The following is a 22080-nucleotide window of genomic DNA, read 5'->3' on the forward strand; positions in this document are numbered from 1 at the left end:
AACGAATTCAGCTAGCACAGCTACCAAGGTTCGTGGTGAAGCTCTAAAATGTTGCCATCTGCGTTGCTGCTGCTAGGCTGATATGTCCGTCATTCAAAAAGCTCCGATTTGAAACAATGACTGAACGCCGTAGGCCAGAACAATTGGTGTGTCCAATGTAAGGGTCTGCAGCCGACGAGGAGAGATAGAAAATCTGCAGATTTAGCTCCAGCTCAAAGCTAAACTTAATATATTTATTTATTATTCAATTTACAACACTCTGATCAGCAGCAACACATAAGTTTTAATATTTGTACAATTTGATGCCATATGTGACTTGATGTCATATAACAATGTAGACTCCTGCACTGTATCAAGCTGAAGGCCAGGTGAAATTATGATCAAATAAGGATCATAATCATCTTCAGTAGTTTAGAACTATCCTATTCTACAGGTTTTTGGTTCGATTCCCCACTCCGGCATATCTGTGTGGAGTTTGCATGTTCTCCCCATGCATGCGTGGGTTTTTATTCAGCATCGGATGGGACATCATAAGCACGTTTTTTTGTTTTTAATGAAATCCTTGACACGAGCATGCGCGCACATCCATCAGTGACCAATATTAAACTCATCACCTACACCTTGAATTGTCCATCTCTACATTATTGACATAATGTCATTTTCATTTTAATTTCACCAAAATTTATTAAAGTTGAGTTTTCACTTGTACAAATAAGTGTTCATTCATAAAAAATCAATAGAAAGACACCAAGTGACGTTACTGGAGGCTTCGTGTGGCGCATGCGCACACTGGTTTCCCGTTTTGGACAAAACGTACACTTTTCCGGGTCGTCTCCAAAGAAAAACACATTAGACAACTGCTACAAATATTTAATGTGAACGACGAACAGTTTAAGTGAGTGTGAGTCGGTTTATCTATATCAGGATAAACTCGTGAAATAGCTCCTCGGGCTAGCATAGCATGCTAGCCGCTAACAAAGAGACAAGGACGTTATCTACAAGACGTTATCGCTAAGCAGAGATCAAGTGTGAGTGTAAAGTGTCTCGATGGTGTGAAATGCTGAGCGTTGGTGAATCATCGATTAACTGCGCCTGTTGAATAAATATTTGTAGTTTGAGGAAAAAAACGACAGCAGAGTACTCGGAGGAACTTTGTCGAACAAAAGAGGACAACGTCAACGACTGGACGAGGTTTCAAGAAGCCCCAAGTTGTGTTACAAAGAGCAGGTTAGTTTCATTCTTACTCTCTTGAGTATATAAGCGCTGTGTTCGTTCATGAACGCATCTCGTAAAAAGCTCGTCTATGTGATGGTCCCTTTTCTGAATTAAATACTTATACGTGGTTTAGCTATCAAAAGGATCGACACTCGTGTGACGAGATAAATATTCTTCAATTATCTAGTGTGTTTATATTCGTCAATGTGTATGTGTTTGTTATATTGTATGTTTATTGCTAAGTTGTATCAGACCGATACCAACATTTGCAATATCGCCCACCGCTACGCTCACCAAATGGGGATGAAACATTGCTTTGCCGTTTAAGGAAATTACAATTACATGGCGTCGGAGCTCGCTTAAATACATGGAAGGAACTCGTTTTATCTTAAACAACGTAAAATGTGGGAAAAATAGACTGTCTCGCTGCTTGACGTCGACACATATTGCTGTTTAGACGGCGGCCATTTTGAATTTGGGCTGCGTTGCAGTGGCAGTTTGAGATGCCCTCATCGGCGTCCCCTGGGCACTTGCCCTCAGGGGCATCATAAGTGTAGTTCAATTTAGCCAACAAATTTGGTGAGTTCTACCTTTTGGTAGGCTGAAGGAGCGAGTCAACGTCGATAGTCGCGCGAGACTTGTGTAGTACCCACAGTGCATTGCGATGGTGCACGAAAAATACATCCATGGGGTGGCGGTAATGGACATCGAACACCGTCTGTGACGATAATAATCAGCAGGTGTTTATTTGTTTGTATATAGCGACACACCTAAAAGTAGTGGCGGGATCATGGTTGCTTATTTATCACTTGCGCATGTACTTTCCCAGGTTCTGCACGTGGCCTCCACATGACGTCATAGCAAGGAGGCAACTGAATGTGCTGTTGCCAACTCCTCAGCAGTATGATGGAACAAATAAAGGGGGAAATCTCAGTTACAGTTACAGTAATTACACTTACAAACTACAAATGAATTGGATTCTTGAAATTTGACAAATAAATCTGATTTTTACAATATGGTCTATCTGCAGATAGACCATTTCGGGCTGCGGGGTGAGGTCGGCTGGGATGGGCTCCAGCGTGCCTTTGCGACCCTAATGAGGATGTGTGGTATAGAAGATGGATGGTATCGATGAATCATCCTCACACACCGTCGTCGTGTGTGATGACTGTCGTCAAGCTGGTTGTTTGCTATCGGTTACAGATTGAACAGCGGCTTCCATGCAGTAGTGTTGCAGGTTTTGACCCATTTTCACCCTATTGTGTGTGTGCGATAGTTCAGGAATCAGAGTTAGCTTAGTCAAACAAATACAGTCGTCCGTCATCTATAGCGGTTCCAGGGTTCCAGCGGATCCAAAATTATTTTCGCCATTACAGGATTCAATGTTGATGTATAAATTGAATATAGAAAACCTTTTAACATTCTTAGAGGTGACACGGCGGACAAGTGGTTAGTGCGCAGACCTCACAGCTAGGAGACAAAGGTTCAATTCCACCCTCGGCCATCTCTGTCTGGAGTTTGCATGTTCTCCCTGTGCATGCGTGGGTTTTCTCCGGGTACTCCGGTTTCCTCCTACATTCCAAAAACATGCTAGGTTAATTGGCGACTCCAAATTGTCCATAGGTATGAATGTGAGTGTGAATGGTTGTTTGTCTATATGTGCCCTGTGATTGGCTGGCCACCAGTCCAGGGTGTACCCCGCCTCTTGCCCCAAGACAGCTGGGATAGGCTCAAGCACCCCCGCGACCCTCATGAGGAAAAGCAGTAGAAAATGAATGAATGAATGAACACTGTTAGAGCCCTGTAGAAGTGACATAATGCCCCTATAGTGGCCGTGACGCTACTATCATTCACTGTTTAAAGCGCAGCAGGGACTCGATACGGCCGCTAGGTTTGGAGGTGCTGAGTCTCTTCTAAGAGGCTTCACACTCAACGGAAAACCTCCCCATTAAAGGCTGACGGTCACAGTCCGACGAAGCCATCAGGACCGCATCATCTGCAAACAGCAGACACACAGCCTTGAAATTCTGTCCATGAAAATTCTGAAGAGAATCGGGGCCAAAGGGCAGCCTTGGTGGAGGACAACATTCCTTGTGAACAGGCTCGACTCACTGCTGGGATTGCAAACCAGACTCTTGCTCGGGTTCTACAAGAACCGAATGGCACGCGCCACCAATCCAGCATAGATGCTGCTTGGTGCAGGACAATAACTTTGCTAAAACGTGTTCTTTTCTTCTTGTGTCCTGTAGACATCAGTGAAGAACATCAGCGGGAAGCAGTAGGAGTGGAACTCGAGGATGGAACAGGAAGAGCTACAGCCCCTTTATATTAAACAAGAAGAAGAGGAGCTACAGGCCACCTACATTAAACAGGAGGAGGAAGATTACAGCATTAGTCAGGAAGAGGAAGAGGAAGAACTAGAGGAGTTCCCAGTTATTGTAGTAAAGAGTGAAGATGATGAAGACATGGGTGAGGAGAACAGCGAGGTGGAGCCTCCAAGCAGCAGCTCCACTCAACACATAACAGAAGCTGACGGAGACCACAGTGGAGGATCACAAGCAGACAACCTCTTAGCTCCACTATCGGATAGCGACGACATAACGTCACACTCTCCTGACACTGATGATGAAGACTCTGAAGCTGATATGACATGTCACACTGACAACACATGCTGGAAATGCTCACGGTGTGATAAAACTTTTGTTAATAAGGAGCGCCTGAATATCCACATGAGACATCACACAGGAAAGAAACCATGCACCTGCTCAATTTGTGGTAAAAGATTCTCTCAGCTGTCAAATTTGAAAGTGCACACAAGAATACACACGGGACAGAAACCTTTTCTGTGCACGGTGTGTGGTAAAAGTTTCTCTCAAACAAGTGATTTAAAACGGCACACAAGAATACACACAGGAGAGAAACCTTATCCTTGCACGGTGTGCGGTAATAGATTCAATCATAAAGGTGATTTAAAGAAACACACAAGAATACACACTGGCGAGAAACCTTATCCTTGCACGGTGTGTGGTAAAAGATTCAATCAAAAAGTTGTTTTGAAAAGACACACACGAATACACACCGGCGAGAAACCTTACGCTTGCACAGTGTGTGGTAAAAGATTCAATCAAAAGGTTGTTTTAAAAACACACACGAAAATACACACTAGCGAGAAACCTTTTCCATGCACCATATGTGGCGAAAGATTCAATCGAAAAGGGGATTTAACGAGCCACACAAGAAGACACACTGGAGAGAAACCATTTCCCTGCACAGTGTGTGGGAAAAGATTTTCTGAGCAGTCACGTTTGAAAGTGCATACAAGAATACACACTGGAGAGAAACCTTTTCTTTGCCTGGTGTGTGGGAAAAAATTTGATACACAAAGTAATTTAAAAAGACACACAAGAATACACACTGGAGAGAAACCTTTTTCCTGCACAGTTTGTGGCGCAAGATTCGTTCAGAACTCGCATTTGAAAGCACACACAAGAACACACAATAGACAAATTGTTTAATGTGTGGGCAGCGATTCACAAATAGTACAAACCTGACTGAACACAAAAGAATCCACACTGGGGAGTGACAAACATTTTGAACGGATGGGAAGTATTACACTTTAAAAGTTGTGCAAAATAACAATGTCTTACATTGTTAATTGACATTATGCTGAAATGTTTGTTTCATCTGTCGCATGTATGAACCTTTTTTCTTTTTATTTTAGACTTGACAATTGTATATTTGACCCGTAATCGTTTGCATGGGTTTGATTCCTGGCCAGGATTGCATCAGGAACAGCATCTGGAGTAAAAAAAAAAAAAAAAGGTCAAATCAATCCGCTACAATGATATAACACAGTGGTAAGAAAACGTATGTACACCTTGTGGAATTTCATGGTTTTCTGAATAAATTTGTCCTAAAATGAGATCTGTTTTTCATTCAAGTCAAGGGTGCTGACAAATGTGTTTTTTTAGTATTGTTGCTAACTATATTAGGATATTTATCAGAAGCACGGGTCATTTGTAATGGCATTCTCCTAAGGTGAAACCAATCAGCTGCTAAAATACTCCATGTAAGTTCCTTTTATGGTGAAATGAAGCATTAATAGTTCCAGCTTGTAATTGAACAATGCCAGCTAATCGTTTTTGTCTAACCTAGTACTCTTTTGGCCGTGCTGCTGTCCTCGTTAAAAAAAAATCACCCCGCCACATATCTTGATAAATGGCATTCGCTTTTAACAGAAAAAAGACGAGAAAGAAAATCGGCTTGCAACTACGCGAACCGGCTCCTGACGTTCCTTCAAAGAGCCGGCTATTAGAGCCGATTCCTTCACGGCTGAAAGAGACTATTCCTTCGCGATGGACACATCACTAATGGCAATGGTGTTCACAACGCATGCGCACAGAGGCCGGAAGTTTTTGGAGAGACGTATACTTTTACGACTTGTCTCATAAGATAAACATAATTCACAATAATTCATATTACATTAATATAGTTAATGTTAGGATTAAGTGACCGTGAGCGAAAGTTTTATTCATGTCAGAATTAACTCGTCTCGATGGAGTATGAAGCTCGTCGGGGTCGCTTAGCTTGCTAGCAGCTAACAAAGAGAAGTTATCAACACATCGTCAAACAGAGATCGAGTGTGAGTGTAAAGGATTGAGATTGTGTGAAAATGTGTAAAATACAAATGCTGAGAGCGTTGGTGAATCACCGACTAAGCGCAGCAGTTGAAGAAATATTTGTAGTGTTAGAAAGAACGATAGCAGAGTACGAGGAGGACCTTCGTCGAACAAAAGCGGAAAACGAGCGACAACGGCAACTGCTTGACGATGTTTACAAGAACTGTCAAATTGGGTTACACGGAGCTGGTGAGTTTCATGACTGGTAAAGTGTCAATTTTCCGGTGTGAATCTCAGCACTGAGGTCGATTCGATACACATCTCGATACACTGCCCGCGATACGATACTTTAACATACATGTAAATTTTCTGGCGATACGATGCTATAATAATTTAGTTCAAATCAATGCAATCCGATATGATATGGTGCAATTTCTTGTGATATGATGCAATTTAACATGATACAAATAAGCAAAGGGAAAAAAGGCTTCCTTATTCAATACAAAAGGCCAAATAATGATGGTGCATTCATTGCACCTGGGGAACAGCATATGGGGTGAAGTTGAACATTAATAAAACGGGGCTGACATCGGATTTTACTGATACCCACAAACGCATCAAGATGAATCTAGATTTCACCCGTCAATTACATCCATACCCGGTGAATGAGCCAATGCATATGCGCATTAATGTATGGTAATGGTAATGGTTTAGTTTCATTTGAACATGCATCAGATTACACTTGAATGCATCCCATAATCAGTTCCCTGTTCCACATGTCCAAAAGGAGTAGGAAGAAGCAAAGCTTATTGAATCCTACCCCTCCATCTGGTACTTTTACAATCAGTAACTGTTACATTTGTTCACTTCCTGCTTTTCTAATATAATTTAAGTTTTTTTTAAAATTGATTAATAGCGATTATTTTCCACACCCTTAGTGTGTATGCTCTAGTCCAAGTGTCAGCTGGAGATACCCCGACTGCTTTGAGGGACACTGATGAGATCCTTAGAGTCAGAACATCTGCTGACGATGCAAAGCTGGACTTTGGTAAAACATGTCTTCTGCCATCTTGTGTCCTGTAGGCGTCAGCGGAGACCATCTTCCCCCTGAACAGCAGGAGTGGAACTCCAGGATGGGGCAGAAAGAGCCACAGTTCCCCCACATTAAAGAGGAAAAGGAGAAGCCACAGCTCCCCTGCATTAAAGAGGAAGAGGAGGCTTACAGCATCAATCAGGAGGGAGAGCATCTTGAAGGACTGGAGGAGTTCCCAGTGATTGGGGTCCCCGTGAAGAGTGAAGATGATGAAGACAAGGGTCAAAGTGAGGAGAAGAGAGAGGTGGAGCCTCCAAGCAGCAGCTCCCTTCAACACATGACAACAGAAGCTGACGGAGGATCACAAGCAGACAGCCTCTTAGCTCCACGATCAGATAGCGACGACATAACGTCACACTCTCCTGACACTGACGATGAGGCTGATATGACATGTCACACTGCCAGCACACGCTGGAAATGCTCTCAATGTGACAAAACCTTTGTTAACAAGGGGAATCTGAACAGACACACGAAGCAGCACACAGGAGAGAAACCTTTCATCTGTTCGGTTTGTGGTAAAAGATTCTCCCGTCATTCAAATTTGAAAGTGCATACAAAAATGCACACAGGAGAGAAAGCGTTTCCTTGCACGGTGTGTGGTAAAAGATTCAGACAAAAAGGCGATTTAATAACACACACAAGAGTACACACAGGAGAGAAACCTTTTTCCTGCTCAGTTTGTGGTACGACATTCACTCAGAATGCACATTTGAAAGCGCACGCAAGAACACACGCGGTAGGGAAACCATTTTTTTGCATGGTTTGTGGTAAAAAATTCAATCACATCGGTGCTTTGAATAGACACACGATAACACACACTGGAGAGAAAACCTACCTTGCACGTTGTGTGGTGTAAGATTCGCCCAGAGCTCACATTTGAAAGCACACAGAGGAGAGAAATTATTCATTGTGTGGTCAGCGATACACAAATTGTGCAAGAAAGTTACTTATTTTGCTGATACATTATGATGGCATGCTTGCAGTATGTAATATTTATATTTTTATATTATATTTATATACAAAATTTTACCATAGACCAATTGGTTTTAGCAAGTCGAATATTTCTGCTATTGTACAGTCTTACTTACTTTGTTATGACTATTTACTTGACGCTAGACACCTCCTTTCTCCACAAACTAGTTTCTCCAAAGGCCTTTTTTCATATCAACAGGTTCTGATTAAACCAGAATGCATCCTTGCACCCAATTAAGCCCTGATAACATTTGTAGGACTATGCTTATTATGTCCTGTCCTTTCGGGGTGGCGCACTTCCAAAAGTCGGTTTCAGCTGTTTTCTTCTTCTGTAGAATAAATATGATAAAGGACAAATTTGTCGTTTAGCAGTTTATTTCTCCTTTCCATCAGCACTAATTGGAATTTTCCACCACAAATTCCAGCACACTTTTCTTATTTAGACTTTGCAATGGTGCATTTGACCCTTAATCATTTGCATGGGTTTGCAGGGTGCGTTCCAACTACAGGGAATCACACTCCTCAGCCTCCCTGGATGCTGCTGCTGAATTGAAGGCCAAACCAAGAATCAAGTTTATTTGTAGTTTTAAATGTAATTTTGTAAATCATACATATGAATCATACTGCTTTCGGCCATTTTTTATTATCATTGAAACAATTTTTGTCTCACATTTTTGCTTCTGCTGGAGCATCTGTTACATAATCACGTGCAAATACTACACAAAGTAGACGTTGACGTCAACCAGTGACTTATAGGACAGCCAATAGATACTCTTTTTACTGAGGCGTTAGAAATAATGAACCTGGCGCATGCGCATACAGGCTGTCAGTTTTCGAGGTGCGTATATTATTTTCAGTATGGTCTCCGGAGAAAAACACACTCGACATTTGTTACAAATATTTAATGTGAACAACGCAAAGATCAAGTGTTAGTGAAAGACGTTTTTTTCATGTCAGGATAAACTCGTCTCGGTAAACTTTGAAGCTCCTCGGGCTAGCTTAGTTTGCTAGCTGCTAACAAAGAGACCCGGAAGTAATCACACCTCTTAGCAGACAGCTAGTGTGAGTGTGAAAATGTGTAAAATAGAAATGCTGCGGGCGTTGGTGATTCCACGATTGACTGCGGCTGTTCAAGAAATAGTTTGGGGTGTGAGGAAGAACGATTGCCGAGTAAGTATGTGAACCTTTTCGAAGTTCTTATATTTCTGTAGAAATTACTCATAAAATGTCGTCTGATCATCCAAATCCCAAGAATAAACACAATCCGGTTAAACTAATACCACAGAAACAATTATATTTAAAATGTTTACATATTTGAATTTAAGACTTTCTCTTTCCAAAGCTTTTGCAGTTCATCAAGTGAGAAAGAACGATAGTAGAGTAAAAGGAGGAACTTTGTCGAACAAAAGAAGAGAACCAGCGGCAACGACAACTACTGGACGCTGAAGTTGTGTTACGCAGAGCAGGTTAGTTTCATTCATACTCTCACATGTTTATAAGCATTCTGTTTGTTCATTAACACTACTCCAAAACAGTTGTATTATGTTGGTGGATTTGCTCAGAATATGCAGTATTACGAAGCTGCTTAACGTGTTAGCAGGATACGTTGAGGTGGCACTCACCTGCAATTTGGTGATAAAAGCCCCGCCCACTGATTGATTATTCTCCTCTACAAATGACGTCAGTGTTCCCACAGGACTGCTGTTTATGTGTGGCAGGGAGGAAGGGAGTATGATTTGCAGTGTGCCGGTGGGGGTAATATGGGGGCCAAGTCTTACAGTCTGGGGTGTGTTGGTCAGAGAGTCCTTGATTCGGGTCCATGTGAGAGGGCGGAGGCGCAGGGTGTCTAGTTTGGTGATTAGAATGTCCCGTATGATATAAGCTGTAGTCCACGGAGCTTCCTGGCGTCGCTCTGCTGTTGTTCCAGGTGACTCAACACAGCGATGGCGTCCTCTGTAGATCTGTTCGAATGGACTGTGGAAGGAAGACGGTCTTCCTTCAAAGCACTTCATGATAACAGGCGTGAGGGCAGCAGGGCGGGAGTTACTAAGGCTGGTTCTGGATGTCTTTTTGGGCAGGTGGGGATGACTGCTTAGACCACACAGATGTTATAAAAGCTCAGACTTCTCTGTTGTTTACTTTTTACTTCCACAGCATAACCAACAATATTGTTTGGTTCTGTGAGTCAGGTACCAAATCCAATAAAGTATATTTTTAAAAAGTCCATCCAGTAAAAGATATAATTTGAAAAAATGGGCATGCAAAATACTTTTAGTGAAGGACTAATCATTTGACATCTGACAGCAGGGATGGGCAAATATTTTGATTCGTGGGCCACATTGAGTTAACAAAATTGCCTGGGGGGCCAGAATATATATTTAACACACACACACTATTTCAAGCTTATAATTTTCCTTGAATTATTTGTCTAATTTTATCTGTAATAGTGATATACTATCAGCTGTATGTTCTCATGTCCCGTTTTTTCAGGAGCACTTAAACATCACACCACATCAAACTATGTAATTTAATTTACGGATTGGGACATCCCTAATTCGCAGTTGGGATAAGGTTTTGATGTTGGAGTGCTGTGCCTTTATTCCTCCATACATGGCGTTGTGTGTTCCTCTCAAACAATTCAACTTTGGTTTCATCTGTCCACCAAATCTGTGGAACATCCAAGTGCTTTTTCCTATAAGTGTCAGATGGTGGTACAATGACTGTGTGAGGGACACTGATTAAATCCTTAAGTAAAGTATGTCTTTGTCTTCTTGTGTCCTCTAGACATCAGTGAAAAACATTTTCGCCCTGAGCAGCAGGAGTGGAACTCCAGGATGGAACAGGAAGAGCTACAGCTCCCCCACATTAAAGATGAAGAAGAGGAGCCACAGCCTCCCCACATTAAAGAGGAAGAGGAGGATCACAGCATCAGTCAGGAGGGAGAGCATCTTGAAGGACTGGAGGGGTTCCCAGTGATTGTTGTCCCTGTGAAGAGCGAAGATGATGAAGACCAAGATCAAAGTGAGGAGGAGACAGAGGTGGAGCCTCCAAGCTGCAGCTCCATTCGTCACATGACAACAGAAGCTGATGAAGACCACTGTGGAGGATCACAAGAAGACAACCTCTTAGCTCCACTATCAGATAGCGACGACATAACGTCACACTCTCCTGACACTGATGATGAAGACTCCGAAGATGACATGACATGTCACACTGACAACACACGCTGGAAATGCTCTCAATGTGACAAAACATTTGTTTACAAGAGAAATATGAACAGACATATGAAACATCACACCGGAGAAAAACCTTTCACTTGTCCAGTTTGTGGGAAACAATTCTCTCAAAAGTCACATTTGAAAGCGCATATAATAATGCACACCGGAGAGAAAGCTTTTCCTTGCACAGTGTGTGATAAAAGATTCCGTAAAAAAGGTGATTTAAAAACACACACAAGAATACACACAGGAGAGAAACCTTATCCTTGCACGGTGTGCGGCAAAAGATTCAGTCAAAAAAGTGTTTTAACAACACACACAAGAATACACACAGGAGAAAAACCTTATCCTTGCACGGTGTGCGGTAAAAGATTCAATCGAAAAATTGATTCAGTAAACCACATAAGAATACACAATGGAGAGAAACCATTTCTTTGTGCGGTGTGCGGTAATAGATTCAATTATAAAGGCGATTTAAAAAGACACACGAGAAAACACACCGGAGAGAAACCTTATTTTTGCATGGTGTGCGGTAAAAGATTCAATCAAAAAGTTGAGTTAGACGGACACACTAGAATGCACACGGGAGAGAAACCGTTTCTTTGCAACGTGTGTGGAAAAAGTTTCAAACATAAAGGTGATTTAAAAAGACACACAAGAATACACACCGGAGAGAAACCTTTCTCCTGCACAGTTTGTGGTACAAGATTCGCCCGGAACTCGCATTTGAAAGCACACACAAGAACACACACCAAAGAAATTGTTCAGTGTGTGGTCAGCGATTCAAAAAAGTACAAACTGGACTAAACACAGAAGAATCCACACTGGAGAGTAACTTGAAGGAACTTTTGAAAAGACCGGAGGTACGAATACCCAAGACAGTGTTGGTGTTTACAAAGCGAAACATAGAGCGTCTTCATACTTTGTGAATTGACATTATGAAAAATGTAAAATTGTCAAGTCATTCAGCTACGTAACAGTGGTAAGAAAAAGTATGCATTGTACATGTGTGGCAGTATGTAAGTTTATATGTAAGTCTCTCTTTGGCCGAAGTGCAGCATTAATAGTTCTCGCTTGTAGTTGGACAATGCCCTTTCACTGTTTTTATCTTTTCTCCTCCTGTTTATGTCACAGATGTCCTTTAATACTCATAATTAAAAACATCAACATCCATATTTCTATAGACAAATCTTTGTGTTTTTATTATTTATTAGTGTGACCATTTTAGCTTCCTCTACCTTTATTTGTTCATTCATTCATTTTCTACCGCTTATCCTCGCGGGGGTGCTGGAGCCTATCCCAGCTGTCTTCGGGTACACCCTGGACTGGTCGCCAGCCAATCACAGGGCACATATAGACAAACAACCATTCACACTCACATTCACACCTATGGACAATTTGGAGTCGCCAATTAACATATTATACAAATTTCCCCACTGAGGGACGAATAAAGGCATATCTTAATCTTAACCTAGCATGTTTTTGGAATGTGGGAGGAAACCGGAGTACCCGGAGAAAACCCACGCATGCACGGGGAGAACATGCAAACTCCACAAAGAGATGGCCGAGGGTGGAATTGAACCCTGGTCTCCTAGCTGTGAGGTCTGCACGCTAACCACTCGTCCACCGTGCCGCCCGCATTCAAAATTCTCTGAGTTAATTTTGGCAACAAAACTTCTAGTTCAGTAACATTGTGTTCAATTCTCCAAAAGGATGGGTTATGTATAGAATATGATGTGTGAAGAAGCATGACAGTTTATTGTTTATTGGCAGACAGTCCAAATGTCCATACCCCTTCCTGTTAACTATTCATTATTCTCATGCGTTCTTTAATTCCTCCTTTCCGGCAAAAAAAATCCCATCCCGGGAATGTTTCAGTAAAATAACATCGCACCAACAGTAAAACTGGCCAACAACCTAATGTAGGCTGATTAAGTTTGATATACCTTCTTTAGCATAACCACCTTTTTGAGGCTATGGCGATATCTACTGGTCACGTTTAGTATTACAGTACTGCAAATCAAGACAAGCGTTATTGTGTCGATATATAGAATGTGATACCGGTGAGACATTAGACAACGTCGTTGTTACGTCGTTATGGACGTAGTATTTAAATAAAATATAAGATATTAAAGCAATTTTATTTTGATGAAGGAAGGCCAAACAAAAATCTAATTCAAATAATTCAATTTATTTGTAGTCACAAACGTAAATAAGGTGATGTAGTGCTAGGTGGCCGGTATATAATTCACCCCGGAACGATCAATAGGGGAGTGGTTGCCACCCGGAGGGGTGAGCGTGGGGGAAAGGGGTTTCTCTCTTTCTGTTATGGTTGGAAAGTGGGCGGTTATGTCTCACGTAGCGAGAAGAGTGAGTTAATGTTGGAAAGGAGATTAAAGTTCTCTCCCAAGTTCGACACCCCGCCTCAGACCCCAGTTCTTCGGTGCTTCAGTGAGATATTTGTCCCTTCGGGGTAGTTTTTTTCCTGCAGCATCTGTTACATAATCATATGCTAAATATGTGCAAATTAGATGATGACGTCATCTAGGACGGCTTACTGAGGCGTTGGGAACAATGTGAATAGCGCATGCGCACACAAGCCGGTACTTTTGTAGATGGAGGTATACATTTCTTCCGGGTAGTATCCGCAGAAAAACACACTTAATATTTAATGGGAACGATGTAGATATTAAGTGACAGCGAGAGACGGTTTGATTCATGTCAGGATAAACTCCCCTCGGTGAACTTTGAAGCTCATCTATCTTAGCTTGCTAGCTGCTAACGAAGAAACCCGGAAGTTATCAACATACCGCTAAGCAGCCATCAAGTGTGAGTGTAAATGGGTAAAATGCAAAGGCTGTCAAAGTTGGTGAATCAGCGATTAACTGCGTCATTTGAAGATATATTGGAGTGTTACAACGATAGCAGAGTACTAGGAGGAATTTCGTCGAACAAGAGGGGAGGACGAACGACAACGCTAACTCCTTTTTCAACAAGCCTCAAGTTGTGTTGCACAGAACAGGTTAGTTTCATTTTTACTTCTACGTGTTTATAAGCTTTATAAGCTTTCTGTCTCAACTTATTCGTGATCCGGTTGTACAAAAGTGGGATATGATCTGACATTAGTTACCATGGTGATTTATATTGTGGAGTTAGCCTGCTCATGACGGAAAGGTGCATTGAAGCAATTCTTTAATAGTAATCCTTTCTAAATGTTCATAAATAGGCTTTTTACTCAAAAACATTTAGAATTTAAGACCAGTATCATAAATAAACAAATCTTATTTTGAGCTGACACTGTAATAATATAAAAAAAACATGTTTGTGTAAGTGCGAGAGGTCTCACTCGCTCACACTTTGTATTTGCTGAGCGTTTGTGGGCAACTTTAAGAGCTAATAAAGAAAAATAGTAATAGAAAAATATGCTTGATGACTGTATTTTTTAAATATGGCCCATAGTTCTGAAATTGATATCCTTTTACATAAAATTTAATGTAATTATCGTTGTAGTTGCACATCGAATCGTTTACCACAAAGATATTTCCCCTGCTTATTATAAGTAGATAAGTAAGACTAATGTCTCTGAGGATCTCATCAATAACCACGTATGCATGGACCCAAATATTCCGCTTGCTCAAACGGAAAGAACTGAACCTTTGTATGCACCTCATTCTGAAAGACAAGTGCCAATCCGCATGAATATATAATCAGATTCATGGGGGTGGAATATTCCCCTCCCCAATCCGATTGAGGTATCTTGTACCTGCTCAATCGGAAAACTGTCAGGGTGCGTTCTTCTTCTTCTGAGGCAAGCAATCGGCACTGGACTGCTGCTGAAAGTTCATTTTTGATCCAAACTAAATTTCAAGACTGGACGGACAAAAAACTGGCAATACGGAGTTATTCCAACAAGTGAAAGAAAAACTCGGGGAAGTCGGTATCACGTGATGTTGGTGTTTACATTTTACTGCGCATGCCCCATTGACTATTCTGGTTGATTATGGTTGATTCTGGCGTGTAGACAAGAGATTGGAATATTCATTTCCATGTATACCATTGCGTTCGGAAATTTCACTCGGAAAGATTCCATTCGGAAAGAGGAAAAACTCCTCATGTAAACGTGGCTAATGTCAGAACATAATGTATGCTGGTGCAGGACAAGGCTTCAATTGAACGGAGCAAAGCTGGACTTTTCTAAAGTTTGTCTTCTTGTGTCCTCCAGACATCAGTGAAGAACATCTTCCCCGTGAGCTGCAGGAGTGGAACTCCAGGATGGAACAGGGAGAGCCGCAGCTCCCCCACATTAAAGATGAAGAAGAAGAGCCTCAGCTCCCCTACATTAAAGACGAAAACGAGGAGCCACAGCCACCCAGCATTAAGGAGGAAGAGGAGGATAACAGCATCAGTCAGGAGGGAGAGCATCTTGAAGGACTGGAGGAGTTCCCAGTGATTGTTGTCCCTGTGAAGAGTGAAGATGATGAAGACCAAGATCAAAGTGAGGAGCAGGGAGAGGTGGAGCCTCCAAGCAGCAGCTCCACTCGTCACATGACAACAGAAGCTGATGGAGACCACTGTGGAGGATCACAAGCAGACAACCTCTTAGCTCCACTATCAGATAGCGACGACATAACGTCACACTCTCCTGACACTGATGATGAAGACTCTGAAGCTGATATGACATGTCACACTGACAACACACGCTGGAAATGCTCTCAATGTGACAAAACCTTTGTTACCAAGGGAAATCTGAACAGACACATGAAACATCACACAGGAGAGAAACCTTTCCTCTGCTCAGTTTGTGGTAAAAGATTCTCTCAGCAGTCAAATTTGAAAGTACACACAAGAATGCACACCGGAGAGAAAGCTTTTCCTTGCACGGTGTGTGGTAAAAGATTCAGTAAAAAAGGCGTTTTAGTAACACACACAAGAATACACACAGGAGAGAAACCTTATCCTTGCATGACGTGTGGTAAAAGATTCAGCCAAAAAGGGGACTTAATAACACACACAAGAATACACACAGGAGAGAAACCTTATCTTTGCACGGTGTGTGGTAAAAGATTCAATCAAAAAGTCGAGTTAAACACACACACGAGAGTACACACTGGAGAGAAACCATTTCTTTGCACAGTGTGCGGTAAAGGCTTCAAGCATGTAAGTGTTTTAAAAAGACACACAAGAATACACACTGGAGAGAAACCTTTTTCCTGCACAGTTTGTGGTAGGAGATTTGCTCGGAACTCACATTTGAACGCACACACAAGAACACACACTAGAGAAACTGTTCAATGTGTGGTCAGCGATACACAAATAGTACAAACTTAACTGAACACAAAAGAATCCACACTCGGGAGTAACTTGGGCAGTTTTGGAGGACGGGAAGTATGGATAAGCAAGCTCTCGTCAATTCTCGCTAATTGGGGGGGTTAAACACACACAGCACAAGTGTTGCTAATGTAGCTAACGTGTAGTGTTGCTAACGTTTATTTGTGGTTCAAAACTTGTGTTTGTGTTTTATCTCACTTTCACATCATAACAGAAATGAGAAACAGGAACTTTTTTTCTTCTTTTTGTTTCGCAGGTTTAAATTTAAGCCAATATTGGACAACCCTAATTATATTTTATTTTTGCCGATTTCAATAGCACACATTTGATACCATCTGTGTTTTTACATATGTGATTCATTTTACTTTGTCTTGCAATAAATCCACGAGGAGCCGAAAAGGCTCTCCAAAAAGAGCAGGACTTCCCATTCCATTCATTTCTACCGCTTATCCTCACGAGGGTCGCGGGGGGTGCCGGAGCCTATCCCAGCTGTCTTTGTGTACACCCAGGGTACACCCTGGACTGGTGGCCAGCCAATCACAGGGCACATATAGACAAACAACCATTCACACTCACATTCATACCTATGGACAATTTGGAGTCGCTAATTAACCTAGCATGTTTTTGGAATGTGGGAGGAAACCGGAGTACCCGGAGAAAACCCACGCATGCACGGGGAGAACATGCAAACTCCACATGGAGGATGGAATCAAACTCGGGTCTCCTAGCTGTGTGGCCTGCGTGCTAACTACTTGATCGCCATGCAGCCCCTCCTGTAATAATAAAAAGTTTAATTTAAGAACTGCATTTTGTCGTCAGTTGTGTTGTCATTGACTAATATTTACATTTCTTTGATGATCTGAAACATTTAAATCTGGAAAACATGGGGTGAGCCGAATGTTTGAGTATGGCCAGCATATCTCGACAAGGCTGTGATGTCAACAAGGAAGTGATTGACTCTTGTTCTGGATCAGAATGGTTGGGAGGAGAGCTTGTAGGCCCTTTATGGTCATTGAAGGTGTGATGATGACCTCAGGGGCCATCTGCAGCCTGTGGCTCGTTTGTCATTCCATCGCTGCGTAAACAAAATCAAATTGAAAAAAAAAAGCAGAAATGATAACAATAGAGAGAAAGACACCATAGGAAATCTGAACAAACACTTGAAACATCACACAGGAGAGAAACCTTTCACCTGCTCCGTTTGTGGTAAAAGATTCAGTCAAATTTAAAAGTGCATGCAATCATGCACACTGGAGAGAAACTATCTCTCCTATCTCTGAGGCTGGGGGTGCTGGGGTGGTCAAAAAGGTCCCAGATGGCCGGGCCCTGGGGGTGGATGAAATGTGGGTGGAGTACCTTAAAGAGGACCTATTTATGCTCATTTTTCAGCCCTTTGCATTGTGGACAACTATTGAGTAGCTACACATGATAACCAGCACATAAAGTTTTTCTAGTTCTTCCAGAATCTGCACCTATTCAGCTGTATTTGTTTGGATTTCGCTGTTCTTGCGAAAACAATCTGTCTTAATTTATTCCACTCACGGCGTGCCACCAGGCATGGCTACTCGGCAGTGGTTGAACTTCCGGTTGGTGCCACGAGCCGCGAACTATATAGGAGTTGATAATAAACGGCGATTTATCCTTTTAAAATGTTGGCTTTTAAAACACAGGATTCTGAAGTAGAGACTGGACAGTCCGAATTTTCTCAAGAAAAGAGGTTACTTCAAGACGTCTCTCAATGGTAAGTAGCTTTAGCATTCTAGCGTTAAGGCTAGCATATAGCGAAACGGCTCCCTGAAAGCAAGTACTTTTGCTCCATGACTTAGACAAAATAAACAAAGTTAGGACACTAATAAACTGTTACTTACTGCTTGCTCTTCTGATTCTTCCACATGACCAAGTAACGTTGGAAAGGTGTTGGACTTCAGCAAGTTGTTGGCTAGTCCAGCTGCATAGTGGCCAACAACTAAACAGTCCAGTGTGAAATGTTGTTGACAGATTCAAATGCATTCTCCAGACCCTGTCACAGTAGCAATGGAGGCTGACCCCAATATGACCCCACATTCTTATATAGTTATTAAAAATAAAAACAATTTACATAGATGAAAACAACTTCACATTTTGACAAATTTATGCAGAAAACCATGAAACTTAACACACTTTTTCTGAGCACTGAGATTTTTATACTGGATGTCCATCCTGACGCAACCCTGGCCAGGGATCAAACTCATGCAAATGACTAAGGGCTCTAATTTCATAGAGCAGGCGGCAACGGGGTGCACTTTGCAATTTTTGCAAGCAGCCAGTCCAGCGCACCCACGCCTCCATCTCTTCCACTGCCGCAAGTGGCATCGAGGAAGGAGAAAAGGGATGAGAGGGTTTAACACAGCCAGGTGTAATATTAACAAATCAAATGAACGCCTGTCATTGCCTTTAAAGGGGAACTGCACTTTTATTGGAATTTTGCCCAATCATTCCCAATCCTTAGGTGAAACATAAACGCTTACTTATTTCCCTTTTCTGTGCATTGTAACACAAGAAAATGTGTTAATTTCAGCTAGCTTACAATGTTGTCATTGGGATACACCTATTTCGACTATGAAGCATCGTGTAGTATAAACACATCCCTCTCCCTCCTTCCTCAGTCAACATCCAATCACTGTTAGTATGCAAATGAGCAAAGACACCGCAAAACAAAGATTAATATAATGTTGGTTGTTGAAGTCTGGATGTAGGCAAGCCATTTATTTAGGGGCCGTACAGCCGGGCCCCGGCCCGGTTAGCATCATACTTTCCCATTATGCATGACGTCTTTGATCTGACATGCGATTTGATGGGACAATTAATACACAAATGTACATGCTGCTTCAGACGATTACATTAAATAGTGGTTTCTGGTTGCATTGAAATGTGCCTGACACTCTGAAAAACCTGCCTGTGAGGTTGTTTTGGTGACATGTGTACACTGTGCGCCTGTCAGCCAATTTACCACTGCGCAGGGTGCGCTTTGCCTGCACCCAAAATAGACCAGGTCAGAGCTGGCGAGCTTTCAGCGCACCTTCGGCACATTGTTATGTCACAAAATTGTCACTGTGCCAAGCTGAAAATGTGGACACCTCTACTGGTGCGCCACCACGCCCTCGGGGCAGTCCTGCGCTGGACAAAATATCCACTGTGTGGGGTGCGCCACACTCTGCCAGGAAATTAGAACCCTAAGAATCAAATGTACAATTGTGTGTAAAAAGTGTATTCATACATATATGAAATAATCATTGCAAACATATTGAACAACAGTTTAAAGTTCTTTTGTAGTCTTTTACACAGTAATACTGTCTTGCTAATTCTTAGTTACCGCTCTTTCGAGTGTTTAACTTCCTCCCAGTGTGGATTCCTTGTGTTCTGTCAAGTTTGGACTATTTGTGACTCGCTGACCACAGACTGAACAATTTCTCTAGTGTGTGTTCTTGTGTGTGCTTTCAAATGTGAGTTCCGAGCAAATCTCGTACCGCACACGGCACAGGGAAAAGGTTTCTCTCCAGTGTGTATTTTTGTGTGTCTATTTAAACTACTCTGAGCATCAAATCTTTTGCCACACACCGTGCAAAGAAAAGGTTTCTCTCCGGTGTGCTTCCTTGTATGCACTTTCAAATGTGTCTGCTCGAAAAATCTTTTCCCACACACCGTGCAAGGAAATGGTTTCTCTCCAGTGTGTCTTCTTGTGTGGCTCGTTAAATGACATTTGCGATTGAATCTTTTCCCGCACACCGTGCAAGGAAAAGGTTTCTCTCCAGTGTGTTTTCTTGTATGCACTTTCAAATGTGACCGCTCAAAAAATCTTTTCCCACACACTGTGCAAGGAAATAGTTTCTCTCCAGTGTGTATTTTTGTGTGTCTTTTCAAATCACTTGTTTGCGAAAAACTTTTACCACACACCGTGCAAGCAAAAGCTTTCTCTCCAGTGTGTCTTCTTGTATGAACTTTTAGATTTGACTGCTGAGAGAATCTTTTTCCACAAATTGAGCAGGTGAAAGGTTTCTCTCCTGTGTGATATCTCATGTGCATTTTGAGATTTCCCTTGTTAACAAAGGTTTTGTCACATTGAGAGCATTTCCAGCGTGTGTTGTCAGTGTGACATGTCATATCAGCTTCAGAGTCTTCATCATCAGTGTCAGGAGAGTGTGACGTTATGTCGTCGCTATCTGATAGTGGAGGTAAAAGGCTGTCTGCTTGTGATCCTCCACAGTGGTCTCCATCAGCTTCTGTAGTCATGTGACGAGTGGAGCTGCTGCTTGGAGGCTCCACCTCTCTCTCCTCCTCACTTTGACCTTGGTCTTCATTATCTTCACTCTTCACAGGGACAACAATCACTGGGAACTCCTCCAGTCCTTCAAGATGCTCTCCCTCCTGACTGATGCTGTGATCCTCCTCTTCCTCTTTAATGTGGGGAGGCTGTGGCTCCTCTTCTTCATCTTTAATGTGAGGGAGCTGTAGCTCTTCCTGTTCCATCCTGGAGTTCCACTCCTGCTGCTCAGGGCGAAGATGTTCTTCACTGATGTCTAGAGGACACAAGAAGACAAAGACATGCTTTAGAATAGTCCAGCTTTGCCATCCCTATGTGTATTTTACCTTAGTGGTGGATGATACAGCAAATGTTGGTACCAATTCGATACAATGCACAATAAATGCAAGATAAATCATGTAACAATATAACAAAAACACATATTTGCCAATATACGCATAGGACCCTTGATATCGAGACAATGGATATGTAGAGTTCATGAAGAAAATGGACTATGACGTGGAAAGGCTTATTATGAGTAGTGTTAATGAACAAACAGAAAGCTGCTAAACATGTGAGATGAAAAGTGAAACTAACCTGCTCTGTGTAACACAACCTGGCCCTTCTTTAAAACAACGTCCAGTAGTTGACGTTGTCGTTGGTTCTCCTCTTTTGTTCGACAAAGTTCCTCCTCGTACTCTGCTATCGTTCTTTCGAACACTACAAATATTTCTTCAACAGCCGCAGTTAACCGCTGATTGACCAACGCTCTCAGCATTTGTATTTTACACATTTTCACTACAATCACTGCACTTTACACGAACACTTGATGTCTGCGCAGCGGTTTGTTGATAACTTCCGGGTCTCTTTGTTGAGCAGCTAGCAAGCTAAGCTAGCATGATGAGCTTCACCGAGACGAGTTTATCCTGACATTAATAGAATTGTCACTTCACTGTAATTTCATCTCTGCGTCGTTTACATTAAATATTTTAACTTGTACTCGTGTGTCGAGTCATGGAGTGGGCGCTTCCGCGAAGCTTGTACCGAAGCTTGATTCATTGAGGGAGGAGTCTGAACTGATGACGTCGTAAGCTGGAAGCACTGGTTGTACCACGTGACGGATTCGGGAAGTGGGTCAGAATTTGGCGCGATGTTTCACAGCAATACTGTAAAAACCCCTCCGGTTTACACATTAAATTGTGGAATTTTGTGTCCATAAATGCTTCCAGTATCACTATTCTAGTTTTATCTTAGTTTTATTGTTACAAAAAAATAATAGTTTCTCAATTTTTTTTGGTTCTTTGAACATCGCGCCAAATTTTAACCCACTTCCGGAATCCGTCACGTGGTGCAGCC

General features: G+C 42.0%; 3 protein-coding genes across 6 annotated transcripts; 2 read left to right on the top strand and 1 right to left on the bottom strand.

Moving 5' to 3' along the window:
* Positions 1 to 791: 791 nt before the first annotated feature.
* Positions 792 to 12284, top strand: LOC131104901 (uncharacterized). Of its 4 annotated transcripts, none has more exons than XM_078796610.1 (3): positions 792 to 1028; positions 1114 to 1227; positions 3465 to 5122. In XM_078796610.1, exon 3 carries the CDS (start codon positions 3513 to 3515, stop codon positions 4728 to 4730), a length of 1218 nt encoding a protein of 405 aa, XP_078652736.1. In that variant the 5' UTR covers positions 792 to 1028; positions 1114 to 1227; positions 3465 to 3512; the 3' UTR covers positions 4731 to 5122. The 4 variants fall into 4 exon arrangements, with proteins under 4 accessions (XP_078652736.1, XP_057908543.2, XP_057908551.2 ...); XM_058052561.2 differs by lacking the exons at positions 792 to 1028; positions 1114 to 1227; positions 3465 to 5122 and adding exons at positions 8966 to 9069; positions 9242 to 9365; positions 10684 to 12284; XM_058052560.2 differs by having other exon boundaries at positions 792 to 1227.
* Positions 12285 to 13690: 1406 nt separating this feature from the next.
* LOC131104908 (uncharacterized) lies at positions 13691 to 17257 on the top strand. The gene is made up of 2 exons (XM_058052570.2): positions 13691 to 14139; positions 15340 to 17257. Exon 2 carries the CDS (start codon positions 15390 to 15392, stop codon positions 16443 to 16445), a length of 1056 nt encoding a protein of 351 aa, XP_057908553.2. The 5' UTR covers positions 13691 to 14139; positions 15340 to 15389; the 3' UTR covers positions 16446 to 17257.
* A 2349-nt stretch (positions 17258 to 19606) lies between these two features.
* LOC144894397 (uncharacterized) lies at positions 19607 to 21778 on the bottom strand. Its single transcript, XM_058052553.2, has 2 exons — positions 21322 to 21778; positions 19607 to 21001 (listed from the first exon to the last, which is right to left on the bottom strand). The coding sequence occupies exons 1-2, from the start codon at positions 21515 to 21517 to the stop codon at positions 19848 to 19850; spliced, it is 1350 nt and encodes a 449-aa protein (XP_057908536.2). The 5' UTR covers positions 21518 to 21778; the 3' UTR covers positions 19607 to 19847.
* Positions 21779 to 22080: the final 302 nt, after the last annotated feature.

Source organism: Doryrhamphus excisus, linkage group LG15 (genome assembly GCF_037039965.1).
Source record: "Doryrhamphus excisus strain RoL-2023G ecotype Guam linkage group LG15, RoL_Dexc_Guam_v1.1, whole genome shotgun sequence".
Lineage (NCBI taxonomy): Eukaryota > Metazoa > Chordata > Actinopteri > Syngnathiformes > Syngnathidae > Doryrhamphus > Doryrhamphus excisus.